The 26,916-nt window shown below is 60.1% G+C and overlaps 1 protein-coding gene across 3 annotated transcripts; it reads right to left on the bottom strand.

The window, feature by feature from the left end:
• Positions 1-6,217: 6,217 nt before the first annotated feature.
• Positions 6,218-26,916, bottom strand: GRINA (glutamate ionotropic receptor NMDA type subunit associated protein 1). Of its 3 annotated transcripts, none has more exons than XM_048482641.1 (8): positions 26,814-26,916; positions 12,125-12,509; positions 11,851-11,910; positions 11,559-11,671; positions 9,622-9,822; positions 9,314-9,442; positions 7,699-7,842; positions 6,218-7,397 (listed from the first exon to the last, which is right to left on the bottom strand). In XM_048482641.1, the coding sequence occupies exons 2-8, from the start codon at positions 12,471-12,473 to the stop codon at positions 7,248-7,250; spliced, it is 1,146 nt and encodes a 381-aa protein (XP_048338598.1). In that variant the 5' UTR covers positions 12,474-12,509; positions 26,814-26,916; the 3' UTR covers positions 6,218-7,247. The 3 variants fall into 3 exon arrangements, with proteins under 3 accessions (XP_048338598.1, XP_048338597.1, XP_048338600.1); XM_048482640.1 differs by lacking the exon at positions 26,814-26,916 and adding an exon at positions 18,817-18,952; XM_048482643.1 differs by lacking the exons at positions 11,851-11,910; positions 26,814-26,916 and adding an exon at positions 18,817-18,952.

Raw genomic sequence — 26,916 nt, 5'->3', positions numbered from 1 at the left:
AGGATTGCAGATAGAAAGAACAAATTATAAAGTGAAAGTATTTGCAGACGATGTAGTTATCTTTTTAGATGACCCAATAAATAAAATTGAATACTTATGGGGGGAAAAATAAAAGAATTTGGAGATGTGGCTGTCTTTATTATTAACACGCACAAAAATCAAAATTACTAACATTTAATTTAACTAAACAAGAAGATTTCACATTAGAGTTAATATCCAACTGCAAAAGAGAGAAATAAGTCAAATATTTGGGCATTAAGTAAAAAAAATCAAGATATTTTTAAAAGCAACTATGAAAGATTATGGAAAACTATAAAACAACATTTGATAAAATAGAAAAATATTAGAACCAACACAATGGGGAAAATTGCACAGGTCAAAATGTTGGTCCTCTCTAAGACGGTGTTTCCACCGTCACATGCTCATGGTTGGTGCTTTGGGCTGATTGGCAGAATTCCTCGCAATACTGAGTTGGGCATCTGATGTTCTGCCAGCTGCCCACCCCCATCCCCTCTGCTGCCCGTTGGCTCACATCTCTGGAGAGAAAAGAAACACCTGTTTTGAACTTCAGCCTCTTGTCCTATAAATGGGGCCAAATCTACCACCAAACCAAGCTTCTGCCTGTCCAGATCTACCCACTGATTGGCACTAGTGTCCCACCCACTTTTGCCTGGGATGGTAGGAGCACCCTCTCCGCTGTCTCTCACTTTCAAGGCCTTGCCTCCGATACCTCAGCAGGTAGAGGTTGCTTCGTGGCTGGCTCCCTGAAGCAGCTCTCTCCCCTGAATGGACTCCTTGCTGCCGGACACTGGACTGAATGCCTGGTGCTGTTCTGACTGATTGATTTTGTTGATTCTCTCATTGAAACTTTTGCATTATTTCCCACGTGAACATTCGGAGCTGCCTTCTGCTGACTCTAGTACCTTGGACTGTCTCTTTTGACTAGCAGCACTTCTCCAGGGCCTAAGGACAAGTTCTTTCAAAGAGTCGCCACACTGAGTGTTGGATCTGGAGCCCAAACTCCAAGTAAACTTTATTTCTGATTTCTCTCCATCCACATCCTCTTTCTATTTTTGTGTAAAGAGGATGTGGATGGAGAGAAATCAGAAATAAAGTTTACTTGGAGTGGGGGGGGGGGGTGGGGGATGGAGGGGGTGGGGGGGTGGGGGGGGGTGGGGGGGGGGGGGGGTGGGTAGGGTGGGGGTGGGGGGGCAGTGGGGGGTACGGGGGGGGGGGGGGGGGGGGGGAGGGGGTGGGGGGGGGGGGGGGGGGGGGGGGGGGGGGGTGGGGGGGGGGTGGGGTGGTGCGGGGGGTGTTTGGGGGGGTGGGGGGGGGGGGGGGTGGGGGGGGGGGGGGGTGGGGGGGGGGGGGGGTGGGGGGGGGGGGGGGTGGGGGGGGGGGGGGGTGGGGGGGGGGGGGGGTGGGGGGGGGGGGGGGTGGGGGGGGGGGGGGGTGGGGGGGGGGGGGGGTGGGGGGGGGGGGGGGTGGGGGGGGGGGGGGGTGGGGGGGGGGGGGGGTGGGGGGGGGGGGGGGTGGGGGGGGGGGGGGGTGGGGGGGGGGGGGGGTGGGGGGGGGGGGGGGTGGGGGGGGGGGGGGGTGGGGGGGGGGGGGGGTGGGGGGGGGGGGGGGTGGGGGGGGGGGGGGGTGGGGGGGGGGGGGGGTGGGGGGGGGGGGGGGTGGGGGGGGGGGGGGGTGGGGGGGGGGGGGGGTGGGGGGGGGGGGGGGTGGGGGGGGGGGGGGGTGGGGGGGGGGGGGGGTGGGGGGGGGGGGGGGTGGGGGGGGGGGGGGGTGGGGGGGGGGGGGGGTGGGGGGGGGGGGGGGTGGGGGGGGGGGGGGGTGGGGGGGGGGGGGGGTGGGGGGGGGGGGGGGTGGGGGGGGGGGGGGGTGGGGGGGGGGGGGGGTGGGGGGGGGGGGGGGTGGGGGGGGGGGGGGGTGGGGGGGGGGGGGGGTGGGGGGGGGGGGGGGTGGGGGGGGGGGGGGGTGGGGGGGGGGGGGGGTGGGGGGGGGGGGGGGTGGGGGGGGGGGGGGGTGGGGGGGGGGGGGGGTGGGGGGGGGGGGGGGTGGGGGGGGGGGGGGGTGGGGGGGGGGGGGGGTGGGGGGGGGGGGGGGTGGGGGGGGGGGGGGGTGGGGGGGGGGGGGGGTGGGGGGGGGGGGGGGTGGGGGGGGGGGGGGGTGGGGGGGGGGGGGGGTGGGGGGGGGGGGGGGTGGGGGGGGGGGGGGGTGGGGGGGGGGGGGGGTGGGGGGGGGGGGGGGTGGGGGGGGGGGGGGGTGGGGGGGGGGGGGGGTGGGGGGGGGGGGGGGTGGGGGGGGGGGGGGGTGGGGGGGGGGGGGGGTGGGGGGGGGGGGGGGTGGGGGGGGGGGGGGGTGGGGGGGGGGGGGGGTGGGGGGGGGGGGGGGTGGGGGGGGGGGGGGGTGGGGGGGGGGGGGGGTGGGGGGGGGGGGGGGTGGGGGGGGGGGGGGGTGGGGGGGGGGGGGGGTGGGGGGGGGGGGGGGTGGGGGGGGGGGGGGGTGGGGGGGGGGGGGGGTGGGGGGGGGGGGGGGTGGGGGGGGGGGGGGGTGGGGGGGGGGGGGGGTGGGGGGGGGGGGGGGTGGGGGGGGGGGGGGGTGGGGGGGGGGGGGGGTGGGGGGGGGGGGGGGTGGGGGGGGGGGGGGGTGGGGGGGGGGGGGGGTGGGGGGGGGGGGGGGTGGGGGGGGGGGGGGGTGGGGGGGGGGGGGGGTGGGGGGGGGGGGGGGTGGGGGGGGGGGGGGGTGGGGGGGGGGGGGGGTGGGGGGGGGGGGGGGTGGGGGGGGGGGGGGGTGGGGGGGGGGGGGGGTGGGGGGGGGGGGGGGTGGGGGGGGGGGGGGGTGGGGGGGGGGGGGGGTGGGGGGGGGGGGGGGTGGGGGGGGGGGGGGGTGGGGGGGGGGGGGGGTGGGGGGGGGGGGGGGTGGGGGGGGGGGGGGGTGGGGGGGGGGGGGGGTGGGGGGGGGGGGGGGTGGGGGGGGGGGGGGGTGGGGGGGGGGGGGGGTGGGGGGGGGGGGGGGTGGGGGGGGGGGGGGGTGGGGGGGGGGGGGGGTGGGGGGGGGGGGGGGTGGGGGGGGGGGGGGGTGGGGGGGGGGGGGGGTGGGGGGGGGGGGGGGTGGGGGGGGGGGGGGGTGGGGGGGGGGGGGGGTGGGGGGGGGGGGGGGTGGGGGGGGGGGGGGGTGGGGGGGGGGGGGGGTGGGGGGGGGGGGGGGTGGGGGGGGGGGGGGGTGGGGGGGGGGGGGGGTGGGGGGGGGGGGGGGTGGGGGGGGGGGGGGGTGGGGGGGGGGGGGGGTGGGGGGGGGGGGGGGTGGGGGGGGGGGGGGGTGGGGGGGGGGGGGGGTGGGGGGGGGGGGGGGTGGGGGGGGGGGGGGGTGGGGGGGGGGGGGGGTGGGGGGGGGGGGGGGTGGGGGGGGGGGGGGGTGGGGGGGGGGGGGGGTGGGGGGGGGGGGGGGTGGGGGGGGGGGGGGGTGGGGGGGGGGGGGGGTGGGGGGGGGGGGGGGTGGGGGGGGGGGGGGGTGGGGGGGGGGGGGGGTGGGGGGGGGGGGGGGTGGGGGGGGGGGGGGGTGGGGGGGGGGGGGGGTGGGGGGGGGGGGGGGTGGGGGGGGGGGGGGGTGGGGGGGGGGGGGGGTGGGGGGGGGGGGGGGTGGGGGGGGGGGGGGGTGGGGGGGGGGGGGGGTGGGGGGGGGGGGGGGTGGGGGGGGGGGGGGGTGGGGGGGGGGGGGGGTGGGGGGGGGGGGGGGTGGGGGGGGGGGGGGGTGGGGGGGGGGGGGGGTGGGGGGGGGGGGGGGTGGGGGGGGGGGGGGGTGGGGGGGGGGGGGGGTGGGGGGGGGGGGGGGTGGGGGGGGGGGGGGGTGGGGGGGGGGGGGGGTGGGGGGGGGGGGGGGTGGGGGGGGGGGGGGGTGGGGGGGGGGGGGGGTGGGGGGGGGGGGGGGTGGGGGGGGGGGGGGGTGGGGGGGGGGGGGGGTGGGGGGGGGGGGGGGTGGGGGGGGGGGGGGGTGGGGGGGGGGGGGGGTGGGGGGGGGGGGGGGTGGGGGGGGGGGGGGGTGGGGGGGGGGGGGGGTGGGGGGGGGGGGGGGTGGGGGGGGGGGGGGGTGGGGGGGGGGGGGGGTGGGGGGGGGGGGGGGTGGGGGGGGGGAAGCCTCCCCAACAATATTTGGAGCCCACCCTGTACTTGACATACTTTGGTCACTGTTCTAGACCATGACAGAAAGGCTGAAAGGTGAAATCAAACATTTTACAATCATTTGTGCATAGGAATTTGTTCATAGTTTTTTTTAGTCCAGCCCTCCAACAGTCTGAGGGACAGTGAACTGGCCCCCTGTTTAAAAAGTTTGGGGACCCCTGTGCTAGTGCATTATTAGATCTCTTAAGCTATCTGAGTGAATAGTTTTGTTTTGTAACCCACCTTGCGCCTCAAACACACAGGTGGGCTGTAAATGAACAAATAAAAACTAAATTGGCTCATACGTAAATACATATATAAAGGCTCAGTATAGGAAAATGATGGCTACAAGATTAACAAAATGATACAGGGGTGGAGGAAGTGGACAGAGAGCATCTTCTCTTTCATCTGAGGCACCCAAGGGAGTTGGTGGCCGATGGCGACAGAACAGATTCAAGGAAACGGCGCTTGACTCCATGAATACTTATTTAATGAATACCGTGGAACTCTCTGCCAATGAACACCATGACGGCCGTGCATATAAATGGCTTTAAAAGGAAGGGAGGGAGGTTCGTGGGGGCTGGGCTCACGGATGGCTACTAGCCACAGTTAGTAATGGGAATCTCCACAGACAGAGGCAGAAAACCTTTGAGCACCAGTGCCAGGAGGAGGCGGCGGCGACAGCAGGCAGGCAAGGCCTTGTCCTCGACACTGGCCGGTCACTGGATGCAGGCAAGATGGAAAGCCCGCTGCCTGACCCTCTGAAAGTCCAACGTCAAGAAGGAGCACCTATGGCAACCCATCACACCACACACACACACGCACTCAGTCAAGGGCAACAAACTTCTCCGGCTACGTGCAGTTCAGTGGCACAATTCCCAGGCCTTCCTGTTCTATCCTGGAATCTCGCTGGGGGCGATTCTGTGGACAACGCAGAAGGCTACAAGCCTCTGGCAGCGTGGGGGAGTCTCACAGCTGGTGCTCTAGAAATGGGCAGGGGGGGGAGCAACTGAGACGTAGATCTGACTGCCAGGCAGGTGGGCACCGTGCCAATGGAAAGGACTGAGGGGAATCGGGCAGAGGCAGCTGGATACAGCAGAAGAGCGCCACAGGGGCACTGACAGACACGGGCACAGCAGGTGAGGCCAACACTCAAGGCCTGGATTCCTGTAGGCAGATGGAGGTGGCAGAATGCTATGTAGGCCGCAGGGGCAGAAGGGCAGAAGGGAGACCCTGGTGAGCATCCCCATTCCTTCATGGGCACCAAGAGACTGCTGACTTATCTACTCCCAAAGGCCTTAGAAGAGTCTGCATACAAGCCAGGACCAAACCTCATGCCTGCGTCCTGCCACTAGTCCAGCGGCTACTAACTGTAGGGCACCCTGAGCCAGAAATGGATCGTTCCTCCCTGCAGAACTGGGCTACCAGCTGATCTCACCAATGGGGGGGACGACACCAGAGGTGGAGACCAAGCAAGAAGCGCTGCGCCACGTGAGGCCGTGTGGCCACCATGTGGGTGAGAAGCATGCTGCTTTCTGTCCCTCCCCAAGGGTCACCAGAATGCCCGGCCCCAGCTGTGCCTGTGTGGAAGGAAGCAGCCAGGCCTCCCGTGTCACCCACAGGACCCTGAAAAGGCAGCGTGAAGTCTCAGAGCCCCCCCCCCCAATAGGTGAAGCAGCCCCCGGCCCTGGTGCTTTGACAGTTGCCAAAGGAGCACACGTGAAGCTGCCCTCGGGTGCAGCAGGGTCAGTATTGTCTGCTCCGAATGGCAGCAGCTCTCCAGGCAAGAAACCTTTGGCGTCCCCTACGGCCCGGTCCTTGTAAACGGCAGACCCTGGGACCTTTGGCATGCAAAGAAGGGGCTCTTCCTCTGAGCCACAGAGCCCTCCCCTGGGCACACACCACACCCACGTCCCTCCCCTGGTCAAAAGCCCCCATAGGCTGACCCACACTTTGGAAGAGCCCCCCTCCCCCAGCCAGCCAGGTACGAGGCCTGCAGGGCCAGCCCCCCCGCGAAGGCCGCCTGGGACAGACAAGAGACAGACGAGGGCTGGTTTCCGGTACAGTCCCACTTTTTATTTGGACATCCTATAAATACAGCTGAGTGCAGAGGCCTCGGGGGCACCAGTGTGGCTGCCCGGCATGCTGCAGCCCAGAGCCCCCCTCCCCCGAGAAAGCCAGCCGCTGTGGGGGGGGGGGGCAGGGGGGACGAGGTGAGAAGGAAGCAGGGGGCCGGGCATCTAGCTGACTACAGGCGTCTCCCAGGTCACGGCGCTCTGCTTTGGTGAAAGGAAGACCTCAGCAGAGCCAGAGGCTGGAGGGCCAGGCGAGGAAACCTCCCCCCCCCCGGTCCATTTCTAGAGGAGAGGGGAGAAGGACCCCCCCCCCCAATATTTCGGGTGGAATTGAGAATAGAGGGGGGGAGGGTCTACAGACAGATGGAACAGGAAGCTGGGGGTGGGGGGTGGGTGGAAGGCCAAGCAGACGGCAGTCTCCTAAGAACGGGGTCAGGGAGGAGGAGCATATAGCTCATGCCCAGCGGAGGAAAAAGGGGGCGCAACAGGGGAGCAAACCCAGAGGAAGAGCTGGTGTACTCACTGGTGGCAGGCGGGGGGGTGGAGAGGAGTGCGGGGGGGGGGGGGGAACGACAGGGGGCAGCATGCCTAGGTGAGGACGTGTCTCCACATTAAATAAACATTTCCATTTCCAGGCCAAAAAAAGGAAACCGACAATAAAAAGGGGAAGAAAAACCCAGACAAGAGCAGCATATTTGCATTCTCCTGCTGCCTGCCAGCCCCCCCCCCCCCCGCCCTTGGGTGAGATGGCGCTCTGCTCTGCTCTGGGCGTTCCTCAGGGGCAGACAGGAGAAAAGCGAGGAAGCCCCCCGCCTCCGGAGCCCCCTCACGCCACCGTCTGGGGCAGATGGACAAGGAAGGGAACGAGAGCCCTGAACTGGAGGAGCAGGAAGGGGCACAAACACAGGCGAGGAAAGACCCCCCCTCCACCCCCACCCCCACCCCCAGGAGGAGAACCACGAGAGGAGATGGGGCCGGTGGGAAAGGAGGAGCTCTACTGCGGAGGGGGCTACTCCTTGGCGCGCCCGATGATGGCCAAGATGTACAGGAAGATGTTGATAATGTCTGTGTAGAGGTTGAGGGCGGCAAAGACGTACTCCTCGGGGCTGATGGCCAGCTGCTTGTTCCCCAGGATCATCTGCGTGTCCACGGCCAGGAACTGCCAAGGAAAGGCGGGTCGGTGGGTCCACGGGAGGCGGAGGGGCAGCTGCCCTGCCCTGCCCACCCGGCACAGGCGGACCCTCCGACTGCCCAGATAGGCAGCACGGACCCTCCCCAGCCCAGCCCCACCCCTCAATACAAGGGAGGCAAGGCCGCCCTGTGGTGGTGAGACTCCCAAGCACAGGGGGCCACTGCTGGAATGGCCCCCCACCCCCACCGGTTCTAGTCCCAGGATACTGGACGGGCCGGCCAGGCATGGCAGCAGCTGGGAGTGAACCCCCTCCCCCTCCCCAACTCACGCAAGTGAAGAGCAGGGCCCCGAGGGAGGCGTAGACGATGTCCAGGATGCGGTTCCGGATGAAGATGCACAGGATGGCAAAGATCAGCAGCACCACCAGGCAGACAATGAGCACCCCCCGGCAGGAGGTGAAGTCGTACTTGGTCTGCAGGGAGAGGCACCCGGGGGGTTATCCAGAAGGCCCCCTCCAATCGCCCCCACCCCACCCCCACCCCTTGGCAGCCTGAGAAAGAACCAGGGCAGGAAAACACCTAAAACGCAGCATCGCACACACGGCGGCAGGGGCCTCACGCCAGCTGCTTTTGCAAGACTTGAATCTACCTCACAGATTCTGCCTGGGAAGGAATGCGGGCAGAGCACAGAGGGGTCCCTGCGCCGTTCACCACAGGAGGCCAGACTGAAGGACAGACCCTGGAGGGATTCGGGAGGAGCAACGGAGGGAAACAGAAACAGAACCGAAGGAAAGACGGAAGCCACGGAAGGTGGCCTAATTAGCACAGCACTGGTTTAGATTGGGACAGATGGATGGAATTGAAGTGTAGGAACGCTTTGGTTTTCTACAAGCAAAACTACAAATAGGGCCAATCCTTGGGAGAAAGAGCTGAAAACTGCTGCCCCTCCCCAGACCCCAGCAAACCTATCATATTTTTTGTTACCTGAAAAACAGGATTAAAAATAAAATAAAATAAGAAAACAAATTTTGCAATAAACAGAGGTAAGGTAAGTGCATTTGCTGTCCCCACACAGCCACAACAGGGCAAACAGGACGTTTAGATGTCAAGTTAAACCTTAACACTGAAAACATCGCTCTTTACTTTATTATCACTAAACACACAGCTAGAGAATATGAAGAGGTGCCCAAACTAGTCACATTTTGACAACAGGGGTCTCCAACATACAGCCTGTGGGGGCTCCGTGGTGCTGGCAACACCTTTTCTGGAATCCTCCAATTGATCTTGGGGGCGGGAGGGGGGGCAGGCAGGGCTGGTGCCCAGCAAGGCTTCTAGCTAACCCCAGAGATTTGATTGGCAGTGCAGATTTCTAAGAGCACCGATTGGGCAGCAGCTACCACCACAATACATGGATCTGCACCGGGTGAGCAAAGGTGGGCTGAGGCAGCCCCTTCGCAGCGGCATGAACTATACTGTGCCAGGATACCAAAAGAGCCTGCAGGTTCAAAAAGACTGGGCAACCCCCCGGCTACAATACACACAGGGACGGCCATACTCCAGTGCCGTAGCATTTATGTAACATTTGCGGGCCACATACTTTGAATGAATAAAACACTCGTCTGAAAACATTTCCGAGGGCGGCCACGTTGCTCTGCTGGAGCCCAGCCGTACCTTTGAGACCCAGAGGATCTTCAGGGCAGGAGCTCTGGCCAGTCAGATCGGAGGAAAGGAGCTCTGACTCTCGGAAGATCGTGTCTGAAAAGCCCTGAAGGTGCTCCAGGACTCAAACGGAGTGGCCTCAAGAAGCAGCGCGCTCGTTTAAAGAAGAAAATTCTTCCCTTCCGTTTGCACCTGAGCGGCAGCAGAGTCAACCCCCTTCCCTGTGTTCTCAGGGGGTGGGGGTGGGGAGCAGCAGCCCCCGTCCTCCCAGAGGCCCACACCCACCTGCAGGGAGAAGATGACGACCGTGAAGCAGACCGCAGCCGTGATGCCCACCGCCATGATGACGACTTCCGTGTTATAGAAGCTGGCAATCATGCCCACCATGTAGGAGAGGCACAAGGTCAAGATGGACTGCGGGAGAGAGGATGCGTGAGACGCAGAGGCTGGGCAGAATGAGCGACTGCGAGACAGGCCGCCCCCCCCCCCCGAGGGGCCCCCGGCCAGCCTGGCCTGCCCGCCCCCTCCGCCCCCCCCAACCTAACCCTAACCTCCGCCCCCCGCCCCCCGCCCCCCCCCCAAGGCAGGCTTACCAGGGCCACAAGGTTCCAGGGGTGCTTGCGCCGGAACTCTCCGCAGCAGCTGAGCACAATGAGCGAAATGAAGAAGACGGCGTAGGAGACGTAGTAAGTCCAGACATTCTTCCTCACGAAGCCCCTGACCTCGTCGACAAAGGTGAAGACAGCCACGAAGGCGAAGGTGACGGACAGCTGGAGGGTCAGCACCAGGAACACCTGCGGGCACAAGAGCATGGGAGCAGCGGCGCCCATCAAGGGCCACTGAGGCTGGGGACTAGTGAGCGTGACCAGAGGAGGCCCCCTGGGGGCACCTACAGGAGGCGCCGTAGGTCTCTCCCGCTCACTCCCTTCACCGGCTGCTAGACCTCACCCTTGGGGGGGGCCCTACCACAGCCAGCCCCTCAGCAGCAGCAGCAGCCACCCTCTCAGATCCCCCCCTGGAGATGCGGCAGAGGCTGGCTTCTCTTGATGGGAGGGATTCATTCCTGCCCCGCCTTCCTCCCCAAAGGGGACCAAACGCAGCTGACCGCTGTCTCCTGCCTCTCCTCAGCAGAGAGAGTGTGACGGGCCCAAGGTCACGCAGTGGGTTTCCTTGGCATGAGTGGGGGTTCGAACCTGGGTCTTCCAGATAGTAGTCCAGGGGTCCCCAACATGGTGTCAACATGGAGCAGCAGCGGCGTAGTGGTTAAGAGCAGGTGCACTCTGATCTGGAGGAACCGGGTTTGATTCCCCGCTCTGCTGCTTGAGCTGCGGAGGCTTAACTAGATTAGCCTGTGCACTCCCACACACGCCAGCTGGGTGACCTTGGGCTAGTCACAGCTTCTCGGAGCTCTCTCAGCCCCACCCACCTCACAGGGGGTTTGTTGTGAGGGGGGAAGTGCAAGGGAGATTGTCAGCCCCTTTGAGTCTCCCTGCAGGAGAGAAAGGGGAATATAAATCCAACTCTTCTTCTTGTTCTTCTTGTTCTTGTTCTTCTTCTTCTTCTGTGGGTCCTCCTGCACCCGCTGCACCTTTCCTGGTGACCACCCAGTGGCTTGAGAAAGCAGGCGGGGCCAGGTGGGGTTTTTCTTCAGCAAGGCTGATTTAGTGGCTGGGTATTACGCGATGTCTCTTTAAGGCAAAAATACCCGTCTGCAGTTAGGTGGGGGTGAAATTGACAAGGGGAGCTGCTTCTGCAGGGGGAGACTGACCAGAGACTCGCTCCAGAGTCTGCAGACACGGGGAATTTTTGCCTTAGCTTGACATCCCTTCTTTGGGATGAAATTGACAAAGCTGATACCCTCTACCTGGCTTGGGTCTGTGCCTTTACGTCACATCGCTAGTGCAACAGAGAAAAAAGCATTTTATAAATTCCCTTTGAAAATGGTTGGGCGACTACACTGGGACCTGAATAAAGGCCAGGTATTTGGATGGGTGGAAAAATAAAGGCTGGTTCAAAATGACGGCATGCTCAAGGGAAGCTGGTTTGGAAATGAATTTAAAAAAAACAACCGTGATAAAAGTGCTCCGGAAAACATTGTGGTAAAAATGCTCAGGAAAACAATGGAGGAAAAATTAAGGGGGAAAAATTCTACAGTAGAACAATGGAAAAATCATGTGTGATTTTTTAGAAGTAGCATTTGGTGTCAAGATATGTTGTGAAGAACTCATGCGGAAAAGGCCAGCCATTGGTTTTAAATCCCTGGAGAGTTAGATCAATGGCTGTCAGCCATGAGGGTTATTAGCCCACACCCCCTCTTGCCTCTGAATCTCAGTGGCAGTGGAAGTTGTATCCTTTCTTGCGGGCCTCCCCCTGAGGGGAGCTGGCTGCTAGGCCAGAAGGGCCTTTGGCCTGATCCAGCAGGCCTCTTTTCTTCGGCACACCAAGCATGGACCCCCTCACTGCGATGCAGCCTATATGAAGGGGTCTGAGGCAGCCCCTTTGCAAGCACACGGCCCTCCCCCCTCCTCACCTTGCGGATGAAGGCCTGGCGGATGTTCTTATCGTCCCAGTTCGTGGTGGGGAAATCCTGGTTATCATAGTAGGAAGGAGGCCCGTCCTCGTGGTAGTTGCTGTGCAGTGGCGCTGGGGGAAGCAGCAGGCGAGGTCAGTGAACAGTCTGCCCCCTCCCCCCTCCCCGTGCACCTCGTGCTTGCAGGGTGGGCCCTAGGGACTTCATCAGGTGCAGAACTGGCCTATCCTCTGACTCGGCCAAGCTCCGCATCCCCTTGCCCCGACCCATAGCGGGAGGGGGGGGCGCTCACCAATCCTGGAGGCCACGGTGCCTGATCTCCAGATCACATAGATAGGGGGCCTGCTTCCACCTTGGGGGGCACAATGCAGCAAGAGAAGAAAGGGGTCTGAGGGGGAGGCTGGGGGGCAGGTTGGAGGGCCACCCATTCCTGCAAGTCATCCCATACTAGACTCCTTTAGTGGTCAGACCAAAGAAAGTGCACTTGGGGTGGGACAAGAAAGCCAAAAGCAGGTCCACGCGGCCCACCGCCTTCCCGCGCCCTCCCCCCGCAGCTGGATACTTACAGCCTTGATCCTCTGGGCCAACAGGTTGCGGTTGGGTGTACGGTCCCTGCGGGTATGGCCCCTGTGGATAGGGTCCCTGTGGGTAGGGCCCCGCAGCTGGATATGGGCCCTGTGGGTAGGGCCCCGCGGCTGGATATGGGCCCTGCGGGTAGGGCCCCGCAGCCGGATAAGGGCCCTGCGGGTAGGGCCCCGCGGCTGGGTAGCCAGGCTGGCCATAGGCTGCAGGAGAAAACTGCGGCTGAGGGTAGGGAGCGGTTGGGTACGGAGGCTGGGCGTAGCCCGGTGGGACAGGGGGCTGTTGCCCGGGGAAAGGGTCACCCGACACCAGGAAGCTCTTCTCGTGCGACATGGCTCCAGCGCTCAGACGTCAGCCACCGCCTCAGAGCTGCAGAGAGAGGAGACAGACAGTGAGAAACTACCCCATGGACCCTGGAACGCCACATCCCCAGCGGGGGCTCCCCTGACACCCAGAGGTGCTTCACTAAGAGTCAGGCAGAACTTCTCCCGGCGTGCCGGCTGCAGGTCCAGCTTCTGATCTGGGGGAGGCGCAGGTGTGTCCTTTTACCAGACAATTCTGCTGGCACCCTAGTCTAAGCTGCCTCCCTCCTGGGCAGAGGCAGGAGTACCCACGCCCACTCCTGCCAAAGCTTCGGGCTGATGTAATCAGAGGTGGGATCCAGCAGGTTCTCACAGGTTCCCGAGAGTAAGCTACTAATTATTTGTGTGTGCTGAGAGGGGGTTACTAATTGGTGATTTTGCCACGTGATTTTTGCCTTCGTTACGCCCCTCCTCTCAGCAGTAGCGCTCAGAACTTGAAGCAGTCTAGCAGGAGGTGCACCGGTGTGCGTGGCAGCCTGCGCCTGCGTGCATTCGTTTCCCGCCCAAGGACCGGCGCAGCGGCTGCGTCCTTGCCACAGCCCCACTCCCGAAATGCCCCGCCCCCGAAATGCCCGGCCACGCCCCTGTCATGCCCCGACCAGCCCCACTGGCGCTACGCCACAGTTTGAATCCCACCACCATGGAAACCTCTTACTAAAATTTTTGGATCCCACCACTGGATGTAATGCTGAAAGTTCAGGCTTGTGTATTGGATTTGTTTAGAGAATTGCTTTGCTGCCTCTCCAGGGAACCACCCTATGGTGGCTTACAAGATAAAGCATCATAACAATATAAAACCTCACAGATAAACAAAACAGGCTGCAGATTGTGGGAATTGCGGTTCACAGGAGAGCGTGCCAGACTGTGCTTGAAGATGCCACCAGACTCCCTTGCCATTTCAGCCACTCGTCATGCTTCAACAGGAGGAAGGGACAACAAAACCATTTTTTAAACAATGCTGATGCCATGTTGTGTAGCCAATATTGGGTGGCGGGAGGGGGGGGGGGATGTCTCACAAATCACACCCACCAAGTGTGATTCAAAACTATACTGACAACCACAAGCGTGCAATTCAAAAGCAAGCCAAGAGCAGCAGAACACTGGAAAACCAACTCTGTGAGCCTCAAGCTCTTGCCACACACTTGTCAGAGCCCCCCAGAGAGCCCCCAGAGACCACGGCCCAGAGGCAGGCCAGCCTACCAAAAGAAGTAAGGCAGGGTAAAGCTGGCTGCCCTTGCCTGCCTGCCTGGCTCCACGGCAAACAGCCAGAGAAAGCCAAGAGCCCCCCCTCTCCTCCGGCTACAGGGCTCGTGGCCTTCGCTGGCCCAGGAACATGCAGGAGAGGCCGGGCAGCCCTTCTTTCCTGGGCTTCGTCAGACAGAGGCTGCCACACAGAAGGCCACGCAAGGCTCACAATCTCTTTTCTGCTTTTTAAAGAAAGACCCGGCCGGCCTTTGCTCTTGAAGGTGCCCCAGGGCAAAGCCAGATGGGCCGCGGAAGGTTTCTGGCGGGGGCCTCCAATGTAGCCACTCTGACATCCCAGGTGAGCAGAAATGGGGGGGGGGGTAATAATCGAAGGGCAAGGAAGTCTGCTCTTATTCATGCACAGAAAAACCAAAAACCTTTAAAATGAAGACAAATGATAACAACCCAGTAAGGAATACCGGGGGGGGGGGGGTATTGCTTGTAACTGGCCATTGCGAGGAGCCCACTCTCTCTTGCACTTCGCCCCCTCCCTTCTTCTCTGACGGAGCTCAAAGAGCAGTTGGGGTGGGAGGTTCTGCCTTCACTCCAAGCACCCCCGCCTCCACCCCACAAGTGCCCAGCACCAAACTGAGGAGTTCACCCCCCTGCATGCGTTGGCTGCCAGCGTGCCCTGCGGAACTCCCTGCCTGGATCGCAGGAAGGAACCAGAGCAGGAGCCACTTAGCTACAGAAGGGGCTGAACGGCACTCAGGGTTTGCAAGCAACAGTCTTTCAAGGTACCCCACAAGAACATCTCCGCCCCCCACACAAGGCTGGGTCTGAGCTGGCTTCCTGATGGGGGAAGGCGCTTCTGGCTCTCGGCCTCTGCTCTCAACGGCCAAGCAGCAACAGCAGTCGTGTGGCAGCCGGGCACGGGAGATGGCGTCCTCTGGGCAGACAGGCACTCTGCCACCTTCCTGGGGCTCCACCCTCATACCAGGCTCACGGCCGCCCACCTCTCCTTCTGGCCGTCTGCGGGGCTCCGGCACGGGGCGGCCTCTGCCCCCTACCTTGGCCCGGTGGCCGCTCCCAACCGCCTCCCAGAACACAGAGACCGGGTTCTAAAGCTGCCGCCACCACGGCAACTAAAGGGCCGCCAGGAAACACGGGGAGACGGCAGGAGCACTGGGGGGGGGGGGAGCCCTCCTCTTCCTCTTTATGTAGCTCTTCAGAATTATGCCATTTGAATACTGAATTTATAAAGGACCTAAAAATATACAAACTGACTCCTAAGTGTTGAACTGTAAGAATGAGATACTTCTGTCATCTAATGGGACTCGCCGTTCCTCCCTCTTGGGAGAGGATTTTTTTTAATGGGGTTGTCGGATGCCACTTATTATATTTATCATACTTATTATATTTGGTCTTTTATTGTTCCTACCGCTGTTAGTTATTTTATGACTGTATTGTGATTGTATGTTGTGCACTGCCCGGAGCCCCTCGGGGATAGGCCGGTATAAAAATCTAAAGAACAAATAAACAAACTAAACTAAACTAAACTAAACTCTGAAGGACACGTGGCCCCCTCCTGCCTGGCTTTGGAGGTGCGCGTTCCCCTGTTTCGGTGAATTATGTGTTATTTTAAGTGCTGTTGTAACGTTCAAATGTTCTAATGCTGTCGTGATCAACGCCTTGGGGACCCTCTCTGACAGCAAAAAGAGTGTTTTAAATAAAAATCAATAAAAATGATACGCTACGTTATAAATAATTCATTGTATGTTATTAAAGCAGCAAAACAGGTTTAGATTTGATAGGGAAGTATCGCATACGTCTAGCTTTCCCCCAAAGACTCTTTTCCTGATGGCTTCCACATTCTGGAAATGGCTATTTTTCCAGGCAGGCTTCGCAGGAGCACCAGGCCACAGGGCCGTCCAGGGGAGACGCTGCACTCCCAGGGAAATCATGACACCCCCACCCCCGCCCTGCCCCACTCCCTGGGGGCCACTGCTGCAAAGGAGAGCAGCCGGCTGCACCCAGAGTGCCAGGGTGTTTTGCCCCCCCCCCCCCTGGAATGGGGGCTGCAGTTGGGCCCCAGGGGTCTTATTCTCTACAGAACCCGGAGAGGGAAGAGGAGTCAGACCAACCACCCCCATCCATTCGAGACAGAGCCTTCGTGACCCCAAAATCTGACCGGGTCCCACATTCCCTCATGACTCCCCGCCCACCATCCTTGAGGGCCCTTCTGCTCCCCTCTGGCCTTGGGAGGGGAGCGCAGGGCTCCATGACTCCCGTGTCCCTGCCAGGACCTCTGGGGAGGGCAGTGCTGTAGGCGCAGCACCCAGGAAAAGCCCAGCCGGTTCAGACCAGGGAGGGCCCCTCTAGTCCACCCTCCTATTTTACCCAGGGAGGAGCCTGTTGCCTTGGAGGGCCGTGGCCTTCCCCTGACGGACCATCAGAGCTCCACTTCCGCTGCATATGGAGGCTCCCTTCAGGCACCTTAGCCAGCAGCCACTGAGGGCCCCCCTAAATCCAGCCCACCCACGTTCCTTAGTGGAAGGAACCCCGAACCCATGCCTTGCCAAGAACTGGGCACTCGGTGTTGGCGTCTCCACCTGCCGAATCTGCCCAAAGCAGCCTGGCGCATCTCTGGTGGCTTGGGATTCTGCCGCCCTGCACGGTAATGGTCCACCAAGGTGTTGCCCTGCCCCAATGCGCCCCGGGCAGGGGCATCCCTATGCACACATCCCCCCCCCCCACACACACACACAATCAGTCCTGCGGGTCTGAGGCCTGTGGGAGCCGGGCTGCTCCCGCCACCTGTCCACTGCCTCCTACTGGCTTCCTCTGCATTGACCGTTAGTCTGGGAAGGACGGACAGAGTTTCTCACAAGCAGCCACCAAAGTGGAAATGTGACCAATTGGCCATGCTGGCAGGGGCTGATGGGAATTGTAGTCCATAACATCTGGAGTGCCAAAGGTTCGCCACCACTGGGCTAAGTTATGAATGATGTGCTGCCGTGCAATGATATCACTTTCTTTTCTCTTGCTGAATTTGCAAGGTGATTAAAAGATTACAGACCTGTTGCTTAGAACTGCCTCCCTCTTAGTCAGTTAGCTGGAGCAGTTACAGAACAAGGCTAGATTAATTCCTTCTTAAGAGCTGTGACTAACCTGACCTCGCTGTAGCTGAGGATCTCATACGCACCTGTGACTGGCTGTGTTGCTTCAGTACTAGTCAATGAAATATCTAGAAAGAGCTGTATGACTGTGATAATCAAAGAAAAATAAGGCTGATATTTTTCTATTCTTATGACAAGCAAATGGGGTTTCTCTGGCTGGAAGTCTCAGAAGAAGAAAAGGTGAGGTCCCTGAGAGAGGTTCTTAAATAACTTGGGCTTTTTGATGATCCTTAAAAATGGTGAGACAAAAGCTGAAACTGGATTTGTTTATAAACTATTTGCTGTAATATGATTAAGCAGTGCCAAGAATGCTGATAATTTAACACTCATCCCCACAGCAATTGTGGGGTTAATTCTTTTTTTGCTCTTAATTTTTCTGTCTGGGTCCATTAAAGGAATCTTTCCTTTGTTCAATAAAAGATAAAAGTTTATGAAGGTGTCTTGCCTGGTTTGCTAACAGTTTGAGAGGAAAGAAGAGACGCATTCCTCAAAATCTTTGTGTTACCAGAGTTAGGTAGAAAACTTTCTCTAACCTGATCGGGCCTGGAGATCTCTTTGGCTAACCAGTTTTTTCACAGGCAAAGCACTGAAACTGTCTAGTAAAAAGTCTCCAGTAGGGTGGGAGGGCTAATCCCATTTCCCAGACGCACTTTATATTCTTAAATCAATTAAAACAAGTTTAGGTTTGATAGGAAAGTATCTCAGTTTCTCCCCAAATGTCCATGCTCCCTCCAAACCCGGTTATTTCTCCCCAAGGCTTTAACATTTCTAGATGTTTTCCATCTGTACACCAAACAGCCATTTCCAGCTGCCAGGCGGTCGGTCAGTCAATCGGCCGCACCTGCAGGGCAGATATGGGACTGGCTCTGCAAAGAGTCCTGGCAGTACCAGAGCTCATACCTGTGGTGGCGGCGAACCTTTGGCACTCCAGATGTTATGGACTACAATTCCCATCAGCCCCTGCCAGCATGGCCGATTGGCCATGCTGGCAGGGGCTGATAGGAACTGTAGTCCATAACATTTGGAGTGCCAAAGGTTCGCCACCACTGTCATATGCCTTCCAACACCGTTGGCCTTTGATAGCAGGGACTCCAACAAGGCTGTGAGCGGGGGGGGGGGGGGGGGGTCCTAATAAATGAAATAAATAAAATAAGCCTCAACAGCAATGGTACCTTCAACCCCCCCCCCCCGCCCCCAGTGGAGGCTTGAGCTGGATTGCCCCCTTCCCCCGGCCCACAGCATCCCCACTCCTCTTCTCCTCTGCTGCACAATTAAAAAGGCCTGGAACCCCCCCCCCCCCCCATCCGAAGCAGGCTCAGACAGAAGCCGACACTGAGTCCCAGTCCAACCTTCAGCACCCGGGAGGCCGACAGCCAAAAAGGCAGAGCCAAACCAAAACATCTGAAGTGTCAAAAGCCGGGAATTATCAAGTGGCCAAAGTGTGGACCCCTCCCGCCCATGAGCTGCTGGGGTGGGAAAACCCCCGCCCCCGCCCCCCCCCCCCGCTCCAGAACATTCACCAAAGGCCCCGAAGGAGCCAGCAGCAAGCAAGGCTGATCCAGGAGAACGGCGGGGGGGGGGGGGCGCTAAGCCAGATCAGCCAAGAATTAAGCTCTTTAGTGGATTTTCCTTCTTGCCTCTGAGACCAGCAGGGACAGCCCGTCCTGGATGGACAGATGGAGACAACGGGCTTGTTGCGGGGGGGGGGGGGCAGATGGAAGGCCGCGCACAAAGCACAACATCCCCTGTGCTTCTGGGACAGAGAGACCCCCGTGTGCCTTGGCCACATAGCAGATGGCCGGCACAAACAAGCACCCCGCAGAACCGAGGCTGACGGCAGGTGGAAGCAACAGCCCCCCTCCCTCTCGGACACTTGGCAGGGGACTGACAAGTGGACGCCGCCCTCAACGGGCGCCCGCTTTGCCCACACCTACTCACAAGGCCACGTATCTCTCCCGCCACTCCTGCGCAGCATCAGCGCCATAAGCCATGAGCACAGCGGCTGAACACTCCCCCTGCGGGGACCAGGACGCCAGCAGTTGACCCCCACCAGGCAGGCTCTCTCCAGCAGTAAGAAGCACCCCAGCCGCCGCTGCTGCCTCCTCGTCCTGGGGCCCGAAATGGCCAAGCACGGACACCTGCGAGGCGGACTCCCTACAGCGGCCCGGGAGTCTCTGGGCGACCTACTTTGCTGCCCTGGGCTTCAGCTCCGGGCTTGAGAGGGCCTCTGGAGCTCCGCCCCAAGGGCCGGGCGCTCACGTCCTCACGGGCCAGCCTGCCCCTCCCCTGCCACCACTGCTCTCTCGCCATGATGGGCAAGGAAGCACAGCCTCCATCTCTTGGGAAGGAGGCCTTCGCTGCTTGGGGGCGGCTGCCCTGCGTGGTCTGACTGCACTCCTTTGCCCCGTAGCAGCCCACACCACCCCTCGAGCCAGCAGTGCCAGGAACCCCGGGCGACCTCTCGGCTGCCCCTGAAGCCACCGACCCGTTCTTGGCTTTTGTTCTGGAGAAGGAGAATTGGAGCTCCATGTTTCGTTAGCCAGCAGGCAGCACAAGAGGCCCCTGGCTTCCCGGCACGGGTGGGAGGTGAAAGGGCTGCCCTGCCACACCTGAACAATAACTGCCCCAGATGGCTGCAGTATGCAGAGGAAGAGGAGGAGGAGGAGGAGGAGGAGGCGTGGACAATCCAGCCTGTAACTCTCTGGAAGAAATTCACAGAGGAGACACTCTTAAGGATCACAAACTTCACGGCAGAAACGGTGTGTGGAGCCAGAAGATCTCCGAGCCTTTCAGGGCTACCACCGAAGCCCAAGACACTGCGTGTTGCTAGACTGATAACTTGTTTTGTTCCATAAGTCCAAGGCAGCTTCCTCGGATGAAACACATCCAACCCCACCTGAAACTCAGGGTGTTGTGGCTTAGGAGAAAAGGCTCTCTGGAGCCACCCTGAGCCATCGTTGAAAAATGGCCTTTAGCTCCGCTATGCCCTGAATTATAGGCTTGCCTGTTTCCACAAGAAATTATTATTCTCTATCATTGACAAAATGTGTGTCCTGCCTGTACGGAGGCCACCCAGGTGCCGAACAAAACACCTACACTGAAACCACATTTGAACAGTATTAAAATCAATCCCCCCGACTGAGACATCATTAGAGAGCAGCTTCTAGAAGTGTCCGCTTGGGATACCAAAGATTCAACCCGGCAAAGAGCCAGAGAAAGGTTAGCAAGAGGCTGGCCAGCTCTGGGGGGTGGGGAGGGTCTGACGCACACACAGCTCCCCCAGCCCCAATGCAAGAAACCGGGGAGTGGACTGTCTTCATCCATATCGCAGAAGGTGGAGCCAGCTGGGGTCAGAGATGTGAAGGGTGGGAGGGAGGGAGAGATTTTTCCCCATTATTTTCCCCAAGGCTCCCCCCCCCCCAATTTTTCAGATTGAAAATCTGGAGAGCACAGGCAAAGCTATAAGGGGAATGGGGGTGCACCACGCACCAGGCGCACACCTGTAGGGCGTTTCTTGAGAGCGTTAACTTTTTCAGGCTGAACTAAGGTAAGTGGGGGGTGCAGGGGGCCGAGGGCCGGGGGGAGGGTGGGTGGAAAACACAGAATCTGCTCTGGGTGCAGTTTGGCCCAGCTATGCCTCTGCTGGAGAGTCCTGAAAAAACGGCTATGAAATATTTTCTCTTTCCGAATGAGGGAAATGCTTCCAAAGCCACGGTGGGTGGGTGGGTGAGTGGTGGTAGCCCTCTACACTTGTTCAGCCCAAGATGCATTTCTGCACCTGGAAGGATACCTCATGTTTAGGAGGGAAGGCAAGCCGGGCGTCCCTTGCTGCCTGCCGCTGGAGTTTGACCCTTTCACGTCTCCTGCAGCCCACTGTGACACGTTTGCCCACGGATTCTAGTAAAAAGGAGATTATAGAGGTTGGGGGGGGGGAGGATCAGAAGGGGGGGACAGGAGCTGCACCAAAACCTTTCAGAATTGATCTCACTCTAACCAGACAGCAAAAATTAAGTTACATGAGCTAAAAAAGCACAAGATGCATAAGCTTGCAGGTCTCTCAAGTATTACGTATATTGACAATTTTGCTTGTACAAAACTAAGGCACTTGTAAGTTTTAAATCCCATTAATATGTCAAATATTTCAATTTACAGGCTAAATAAAGTATGAATAATTTTTTTATGTTTCTAAGTAAGTAAGATTAGTTTGATAAGACAGTGAGTTTTGCATATATTTCAATTTATCTCAAAATTTACAATTTGTTGCCAACCCCCCCTCCTTTTTCTGGAAATTTTACATCTCTCGCTGGGGCTCTTCCTGACAGCAGACGCAGCCTGGCCCATGTGCTGCCCAGCATGAAGGGTGAGCAGTCAGACAGCCCGCCAGTTTTGAAAAAGATGTAGAGAGCACGTCCATCCGCGCTCTCCCCCAAAGCGAAGCGAGGCTCAGCGGGGGCAGATCAAGTGAGCAGCAAAAGCCACGTGCCGGGTCAGCCCCGGGCATCCCGGAAAACAGCCAGCCCCGCAAGCAGGACAAAGCAGTCCGCATCAGTGGTCTTAGGTGTGCTCCTGGATATCTCCCTAACTATGGAGGCCCAGGTGGGACACACAGCTTGTACAGCATTTTCCCATTTAGGCCAGGCGGAGCAGCTGATGCCCTATCGCGCCTCAGTGATCCACGCAGCAGCCACCTCCAGACTAGACTACTGCAAGGTGCTCTATGCAGGGCGACCCTTGGGTTTGCTCCAGAAGCTCCAGCTGGTCCAGAATGCAGCAGCCCAGGCCCTGACAAGGACCCCATGGCGAGAACACTTTCAACCAGATCAGTACCAGATCAGATTCAAGGTTCTTGTACTTTCGGACAAAGCCCCAGATCAGCGGTCTGCAACCTGCGGCTCTTTCAGCCTTATACTGTGGCTCCGCATGGCCTGGAGGTTGGAGGGTAGCGTGGGCGTGTCCCTCCAGAGCAGCGCTGGAAGGAAAGGTTGAGTGGAGGGGCCGGACCAGAGGCAGCTCCATCCGTGAAGGTGCCGCTTTTCACGTCCCCTCCACTCACCTCTCCTTCCAGCACTGCTCTGGAGGGCTGGAAGGACACGCCCATGCTGCCCTCTGACCCCTGGAGGTCAGAGGGTAGCATGGGTGTGTCCCTCCAGAGCAGCCACCATCCCCTCTCTGCGCCCTGCAGTGGCTGCCATCCCCTCTCAGTCCCTCCCCAACCCCCTCGGTCCCTCCAGAGCAGCCGCCATCCCCTCTCTGCGCCCTGCAGTGGCTGCCATCCCCTCTCAGTCCCTCCCCAACCCCCTCGGTCCCTCCAGAGCAGCCACCATCCCCTCTCTGCGCCCTGCAGTGGCTGCCATCCCCTCTCAGTCCCTCCCCAACCCCCTCGGTCCCTCCAGAGCAGCCACCATCCCCCCGCTGCCATCCCTGCAGTGCCATCCCCCCTCGGCCCCATGGAGCAGGCGGCTGCCTGCTCTGTCCGGCAGAGGGGGTTTCCCTGCCCTGCGCCTCCCAGTGCTGGAAGGAAAGGTGAGTGGAGGGGCCAAACCGGAGGCGGTTCTGTGCAGAGCCACCTCTCCGGCTCGGTAGGTCTTTGGGGCCGTGGAAAACGGGTCCAAATGGCTCTTTGGGTGGTAAAGGTTGCCGCCCCCTGCCCTGGATGGTCTGGGCCCTGTCCACCTATGGCACCGCCTTTCCTGGCTTGTTCCCCAAAGATCGCTTCAGTCTGCATAACGTGGGCTATAACGGAGGACGCTTCGCTGCTCATCCTTCACTCTGGCCACAGAAGTCTAAATGTTTATCACTGATGCTGTTTCATAATGAAAGAAACCATCTGAACGCAGAGTCTTGTTACTGAACAGTCCGGGGGCACAAACATATATTAGACTGTGGGAAGCATTGCATGAAATGCTGGAAGTTTCTGAGCAGGGAAAGGATTTAGGTCTTTCCCAGCGGGAGGGCAGAGTAGGATCGGGAATTATGGGATATAGGACAGTGATGGCGAACCTTTTCAAGACGGAGTGCCCAAATAGCTACCCCAAACCCGCTTATTTATCGCAAAGTGCCAACATGGCAATTTAACCTGAATACTGAGGTTTTAGTTTAGAAAAAATGGTTGGCTCCGAGGCCTGCGTTACTCGGGAGTAAGCTTGGTGGTAGTCAGTGGCTTTGCTTTGAAGCAACAGTACAACTCTTCCAACGGGTGAATCATGATCCTAGGAGGGTTTACTCAGAAGCAAGCCCCATTGCCAGCAACCGAGCTTACTCCCAGGTAAAGGATGGCGCTTTAGTTCTTCGCATGAAAATCAGTGGGGTTTAACAGCGCTTAACGGGGTTACCTCCACTGCTTCCCCAAAACTAGGTCTTAGGTTTAATGCTAATAATCGAGCCCAGTGGCCCAGGCCAGCCTAGATGTGTGTGTGTGGGAGGTGGGGGCGACTGTTTGCACATGCCAACTGAGAGGGCTCTGAGTGCCACCTCTGGCACCCGTGCCATAGGTTCGCCACCACTGGTATAGGAGACATAGTGGTGGGAGAAGATGCATTAAGAGAAGGGCCCTGAGATACGGACTCCTTCTAATCTCCATCCCATCCCAAGAAACGAAGGGTGGTGGCGGGGCAAGGATTATGAACACTCCTTCTCCTGCACTGCATGTTGTTAAATGCCAGGTGCCTCTATAATATTTATTTATTAATTATTTATTTTTAAATGTATATCCCGCCCTTCCCAACTGGCTCAGGGCGGCAAACAACATAAATCAGATAAAACAGTGCAATAAAACAATGTAAACATTCAGCCGCAGCAGTTAAAACTTACAGCAATAATAGCAATGAGATAAACAGATGGCGACAAAACCCTTAAAAGACACTACAACAATAGGAACAGAATTGCTGGATGGCCTCATAAGGTTGACTCATAAGGTGGACCCGGCACGTGAGGCTGTCCCCTTAGAAGGGCTTGCCTCTCCGGGATTCTCTCCAGAGGCCCAGGTCACCCAGGCAGCCAGCTACCATCTCCACCGGGCAAAGCCACTGCCCCCCACCGCCGGATCTACCCACAGTGAGACATACAACGGGTCTCCTCCAGACTGGACTGCTGCAGCTCACCCCACACTGGCCCTCCTTTGAGGCTGCTCCAGAAATTACAACCAGTCCAGAACTGTAGTCCTCACTAGGATACATTTCCCCAGCGCTTCGCCAGCTGCACGGGGTACCGGCTGAGTTCCGGATGAGGCTCGAGGTGCTGGTACTGACCTGTAAAGCCTGGAGCCGCCAGGGGTCCTCGAACCTACGGGGCCGCATCCCCCAGCCTCACTCCCTCAAGTACTAGCCTCCTGGAAAACCCTGGCCCAGAGGGCGTCCGACCGGCTCCAACCAGGGTCAGGGGTTTGGGGCCCTGGCCGCAGCCTGGTGGAACTCTCTACCACCGGACATTAGGGCCCTGTGGGATACAGGACATTTCTGCAGGACCCTGAAAACGGAGGGGTTCTGCCAGGCCGAAGTTCGACATCTAACTTGGCTTCCACTCTCTATTTTTCTCCCCTTCCCCTTTTGTTCCTTTCCTTTTACCCTTTTATGTCCCCTCTTCTTCTCCCTTCCCTGTGGGACGAGCAGGTTAGTGGGAGAGGGTCCCTGTAGGGGATGCCTCTCCATCTGCAACATGAGGAAACTTTAGGATTCTCCCATGATGCCAGTTTTTAGTTTAACTACAATATTATAAGGTTGCGTTTTGAATGTAGTAGAACAGTGATGCCGAACCTTTTTGAGACCGAGTGCCCAAACTGCAACCCAAAACCCACTTATTTATTGCAAAGTGCCAACAAGGCAATTTAACCTGAGTACTGAGGTTTTAGTTTAGAAAAAAAGGTTGGCTCCAAGGCATGTGTTACTCAGGAGTAAGCTTGGTGGTAGTTGGTGGCTTTGCTTTGAAGCAACCGTGCATCTCTTCCAACGGGTGAATCACAACCCCAGGAGGGTTTACTCAGAAGCAAGCCCCATTGCCAGCAACTGAGCTTACTCCCAGGTAAAGGATCGCACTTTTGTTCTTTGCATGAAAATCAGTGGGGTTTACAGCGCTTAACAGGGTTACCTACACTGCTTCCCCAAAACTTGGTCTTAGGTTTAATGCTGATAATCGAGCCCAGTGGCCCAGGCCAGCCTAGATGTGTGAGGGGGTGGGGGGACTCTGTTTGCGCGTGCCCACAGGGAGGACTCGGAGTGCCACCTCTGGCACCCGTGCCATAGGTTCGCCACCACTGTAGTAGAAGGATTTGATTTGATGGACTGTATTGTGATGTTTTTATTATGCCGCTCTGAGCCCGGCTTGGCTGGGGTAGGGCAAGAAAAACATCTCGATAACGTCAAGCAAATAACAAAAAGTATCTGCGTACACTGGTTGTGGCGGGCTTTCCGGGGCTGCGTGGCCGTGATCTGGTCGATCTTGTTCCTAACGTTTTCGGCTGCATCTGTGGCTGCATAGCACACTTCTTTCTCTCTGTGATACGCCTCTGAAGATGCCGGCCACAGAGGCGGGCGAAACGGTGGGGACCAGGGCTACCAGACCACGGCCACGCAGCCCCGGAAAGCCCACGACCATCTACTCCTTCTGACCATGACCAATAATGACTAATATCAGAAAATCAGAATAAAGCCGAAGAAAAACACCGCAGCGTTCACCGTCCGTCACAACAACAATCCTGACGGGTTTAAAGATCGGGTGAAGGGCAGGTTCGCATAACTGAGCTCCTCCAGCGAATGAAAACCAGAAGAACGGGATGGGTCGGCCCCAGAGATGTCGCCATAGTAGTGGGGGGGGGGGGAGAACCACCCCACCCCCACCCCCGCCCCCGCCCAGGGAAGCCCCGGGTGGCCCAGGAGACTCCAGGCAGCGGAAGGTGCCGGAAAGGGCATCAGGGGTCTCCAGGCCTCCCAGCCACAAAGGCAGGCAACGAGGACTGGGCCGGGTGCAAAGAAGAAGAAGACCCAGCAGAGAGCAGCACAGCCCTCCCTGCAGGGTGGGCCAGGGGGGCTCCTCCCGCCCCAAAGCAAAGGAAAGCTCCCCAGGGAGCTCCGCAGAGGAGGCCGGGGGCGGGGGGGGCGGGGGGGTGGGGGGGGACGCCGGAGCCCCCCTGGAAGGAGCCCCTGCAGCTGCAGAAAGGGGGGCCAGGGGAGCCACAGAAAGGGGGGCCTGTCAAGGACTCCGCTGGAAAAACCCCACAGGGAGCGGGGAACGGAGCCAACCTCTTCGCTCCCCCCACCCCGCCTGAGAGAGTCAGGGGAGGTTGGGGGATCAGCCCCCAAGGGGGGGTCGCCTGAAAAGGCCCGGTGGGGGGGGCAGTAGTTCGCCCTCCTCCTCCTCCTCCTCCCCAGGGCAGAGGCGGGGGGGGGAGAGTGAGGGAGGGGCGCCCTGAGAGTCCCAACATCTCACCCGCAGAGGCGGCCAAGAGGGGGGGGGCAGCCTCCTCCGTCCCTCGAGGGGCCTTCCTGGGGCGGGGGGGGGGGTGATGCCGCCAGTCCTACGCGGCCCCGGGGGAGGGGGAGGCCCTGATGACAGATGCCCATCACGCCCTCCGGGGGGGGGGAAAGGGCTCCTGGTAGCTGCGACGCTCCCCCCCCCCACTGCGGAGGAGGAGGAGGAGGAGGAGGAGCAACGCGACGCGGCCCCCCAGCCCCCTCCCCCCCCACACACACCCCGTGGCCTGCTGGGAGGAGGATCCTGCCCCACAACCTCCCCCCCCACAACACACACACGCTCCGGCGCGCCCCCCCCCGCCTCTGACGTCAATGCCCACCCCCCCGCACCTCTCACCCAGCTGCGCCCCCCCCCCCGCCGCCCTCTGCAAGGGAGGGGGCAGGCCCGAGAAGCGCGGCGGGCGGGCGGGCGGGGGAGAGGGAGCCGCAGCGCCGCCCCTCACGCCAGCCCTGCGCGGTAGGCCGCCCCTCCACCCCTCTCACCCGGGTGTGTGGGCCGCCCGGCCGGCCGCCGCTCTCTGCGCCGCGCTCTCGGCCCTCCGCTGGCGACTGGGGGCGTGTCCAGAGGGAAGCCCCGCCCCGCCCC

Source organism: Sphaerodactylus townsendi, unplaced genomic scaffold (genome assembly GCF_021028975.2).
Source record: "Sphaerodactylus townsendi isolate TG3544 unplaced genomic scaffold, MPM_Stown_v2.3 scaffold_19, whole genome shotgun sequence".
Lineage (NCBI taxonomy): Eukaryota > Metazoa > Chordata > Lepidosauria > Squamata > Sphaerodactylidae > Sphaerodactylus > Sphaerodactylus townsendi.
Note: the sequence above shows the minus strand (reverse complement) of the source record. Positions and strands in the feature narration are given on the sequence as shown.

Excerpts from the sequence above, each read along its gene's own strand:
- GRINA (XM_048482641.1), bottom strand. The coding sequence starts at position 12,473 with ATGTCGCACGAGAAGAGCTTCCTGGTGTCGGGTGACCCTTTCCCCGGG. Across the intron at positions 9,443-9,621 it reads CCTGGAACCTTGTGGCCCTG|TCCATCTTGACCTTGTGCCT; the intron begins GTAAGCCTGCCT and ends TCTCTCCCGCAG. Across the intron at positions 7,843-9,313 it reads TCGTCATCTTCTCCCTGCAG|ACCAAGTACGACTTCACCTC; the intron begins GTGGGTGTGGGC and ends CTCTCCCTGCAG.